The sequence below is a fragment of the Tupaia chinensis genome, unplaced genomic scaffold (genome assembly GCF_000334495.1).
Source record: "Tupaia chinensis unplaced genomic scaffold, TupChi_1.0 Scaffold142716_1, whole genome shotgun sequence".
Lineage (NCBI taxonomy): Eukaryota > Metazoa > Chordata > Mammalia > Scandentia > Tupaiidae > Tupaia > Tupaia belangeri.
In genome coordinates, this window is record NW_006202562.1 from 463,787 (window position 1) to 466,585 (window position 2,799).

At 52.7% G+C, this 2,799-nt stretch overlaps 1 protein-coding gene across 4 annotated transcripts in view; it reads right to left on the minus strand.

Moving 5' to 3' along the window:
* Positions 1-2,799, minus strand: part of ENTPD6 (ectonucleoside triphosphate diphosphohydrolase 6) — a 22,389-nt gene that overhangs the window by 13,927 nt on the left and 5,663 nt on the right. For all 4 annotated transcript variants that reach the window (XR_003547034.1, XM_014582186.1, XM_006163599.2 and 1 more), the window contains exons 3-4: positions 1,487-1,563; positions 139-282 (exon numbers count right to left, since the gene is read on the minus strand). Coding sequence is in view for 3 of the 4 variants with exons in the window: in XM_014582186.1 (XP_014437672.1) it covers positions 139-282; positions 1,487-1,563 (221 nt within the window). In the remaining variant the exon portion in view is untranslated. The remainder of the gene's footprint in view (positions 1-138; positions 283-1,486; positions 1,564-2,799) is intronic.

Genomic DNA, 2,799 nt, shown 5'->3' on the forward strand with positions numbered 1-2,799 from the left:
ACACACATGTGACACTGTGACCTTTTCCAGGGTTCCTCCTTCAGGAGGCTTTCTGCGTCCCACCTGGCGGCCTGACACTGGTCACATGTCCTTGGTTATCACATGTCCTCCACCCCAGTGGGAAGTGGCCGAGCTCACCTTCTGCAGCAACTTCTGAGCCTTTTCTCCTGGTAACAGGCGGAGCCCAGCTGTGGCCTTGAGGACCAGAGGCGTGGCCTTCCAGAAGTCAAAGGGAATGTCTTGTTTGGCAACGTCTAGTAGCTCCTGGATTCCCTGGGAGCTCTGAGGGTGGGACACACAGCAGGACGTGTCAGACATGGGACCCGGGCCACACGTGCACACCCTCATCTTATCAAGATGAAATTTTCTGAGTTTCCCAATCAGCAGGGAACCATAATGCAGGTGGTACTGGTGGGTGTGGGGGACATAGGACCCAGGCAACCACAGAGAAATGCCCCTAGCAATGCAGCGTGGTAGGGTAAGGACAGGTTGAGAGCCACGAGGGACTCCTACCATCCCACTGCGACCTGGCAACCAGAACCCACTCCCAGCCTGTCGCCAACCTCACTGGGGACTGCAAGAGCGTCTCAACTTCCCTCGAAATCGTGAGGACGTGGACACCAGTGAATTTCAGGGGTCCTCGTGTGCTGAATCCCAGGAAGAGCTACACTGAGGAACCACGCTGCTGCCAGATGCTCAAGCTCCCGGCCTGAGGAGGCCCTGCCTCGGTGTGGGCGGGGACAGCTGGGAAGGTATGGCTGGTGACCCATGGGAGGGAACCCTCCATGAGGGCAACCGGCTAACATCTTTTCAAGGGAAAGGACACATTCCACCCACAAACCCCACCCTAGGAATTCATCCGGGGGCCAGCTGTGGTACACACACCACTCGACAGGCTGAGGCCACACAGGAGGCCTGTGTTCAGATCCTAGCCCAGCCCTGAAGCCAGGCATGGTGGGACACACCTGTGGTCCCAGCTACACGGGGGGCTGGGACAGGGGAATCAGAACATAGCGAGATCCTGTCTGGAAAAAAAAAAAAAGCATCCTTCTGAGATGGCCTTGACACGTGAGCCATGATGTGTGGGTGACAGACCGTAGCCTTTTTGTTACTGCAAGAGCAGCAGCCTGGACACTGTCTCAAGGTCCTCAGGAGGGGCCAGTTCCAAGAAGCTACACGCAACACGCACTGTGGATGTGGCCAGAAAAGCCAAGGAAGCGTCACCCACACTGACAGTGAACGATCTCCGTGCTGCACCTCAGGAATAAGAGCCAAGCGTGACAGCGGGAGGACCGCTCTGTCGTGTGTGCAGAGAAGAGGAGGAGGACACAGACGCCTTTGCTCACGCACACATGGGCTAGCTCTCGAAGGATCCTAAGACACCTTCCTCTGTGAAGATGGCCTTTTGTGCCAAGGAAAGGAACCGGCTCTGGGAAACCGCGGCCGAAGACAAGAGCAGGCGGAGAAGTAACCCTAGAGCAGTTACCTTCTCAACGTCATCAGCGTAGGCAGACAGACCTGGCTTCAGTGCTTTGAAGGTTTCGTGGGTCAAGGTGGGAGTTTCTAAAAGGAAAACATGTTCAAAGGAAGGGTTTAGCTGTGAATACACACAAAGACACATGAACATGCACAACCACGACTGGCCATATGTGTCAAAAGCAGTCGTCTGACCACACAGACAACACAGGGCATAGGGCCCTTCAGCAGTTCCTTGGCTAACATCACCCTTTTTGTTCAGTGTGACACTGAATGTTTTGCCAGAATTTTATCTTTTAATTTTTAATCAACTTTAATGAGGGTAAATTATATACCAACCCTTCCCCCCCAAAAAAAAACTGTACCCATTTAAGTGATAATTCTAACATAGTTAATTTTTATTGGTTCAACGAACAGAAGAACAGGATAAATGATTCCAAAGTGCAAATGTGCAAATCCTTTCCTGGCTTCTGGGGCAGGGTTCTGAAGTTTGGTTGGTTGTTTTTTTTCTTTTAAAAACAATTGCATGTTTAAAATTGTGAGTAGTCTGGACTCACATGCACACAACAAGGAATGGGGCAGGGGCATACTGTGGCCCAGGGATATCCACCAAAGTTCAGACTCAAAGACCCAGGAGGAAAAACCAGGCCAGAAAAAATATCAAGGGCAAAACGTTCTGTGGAGACTTTCTTTCCAAAGATAAAACCCAGGAATACGACTCAGAGGGTCACAGCCCACGTGCTCTCTGAATCTGGCTTCAGAATCAGTTTTGGAGGTAAGAGGCTATAGCGTCTAGATATGTACTATAATAAGCTAAAAAATAAGGCAGGTGATTAAAAGTAAATGAGATAGCCCACAATAGCTTTGGGGAGGCTGCTGAAAGTGTCCAGAGCCAACAGAGTAAATCAGGCCAAGGTGGTGTCTACTAAAGGTATCAGAAAGTCAGCCGAGACCCAGGGAGGAAGGACACCAGAGTGTGACCTGCAGACCTGCCCGGCTGGGAACGCTTCCTGGCCACAGATCCACAGATTAGAGGGACACACCCCAGAGGGCAACCCTCAGGCCGACAGACACAAAGGGGCCCAGACGGAAGGGAGAAGAGAGGAGTGGGATGAAGAGCAGGGCTCCCAGGGTCTCCCGACAGCAGGAGCCACCCTCCCTCCAACCTACAGCCCTTGGCCCCCCTGGGAGGCAAAACCAGGGTGGGGTTGTGGGGATTGTGGGAGCAGAGGCCCTCACACTGTGGCAGCTCCAGGCAGCCTGGGTTGCAGGTCTTTGGCTGGGGTTACTTCCTTCCTTAACTCTCTGGACATGACCTCTGAC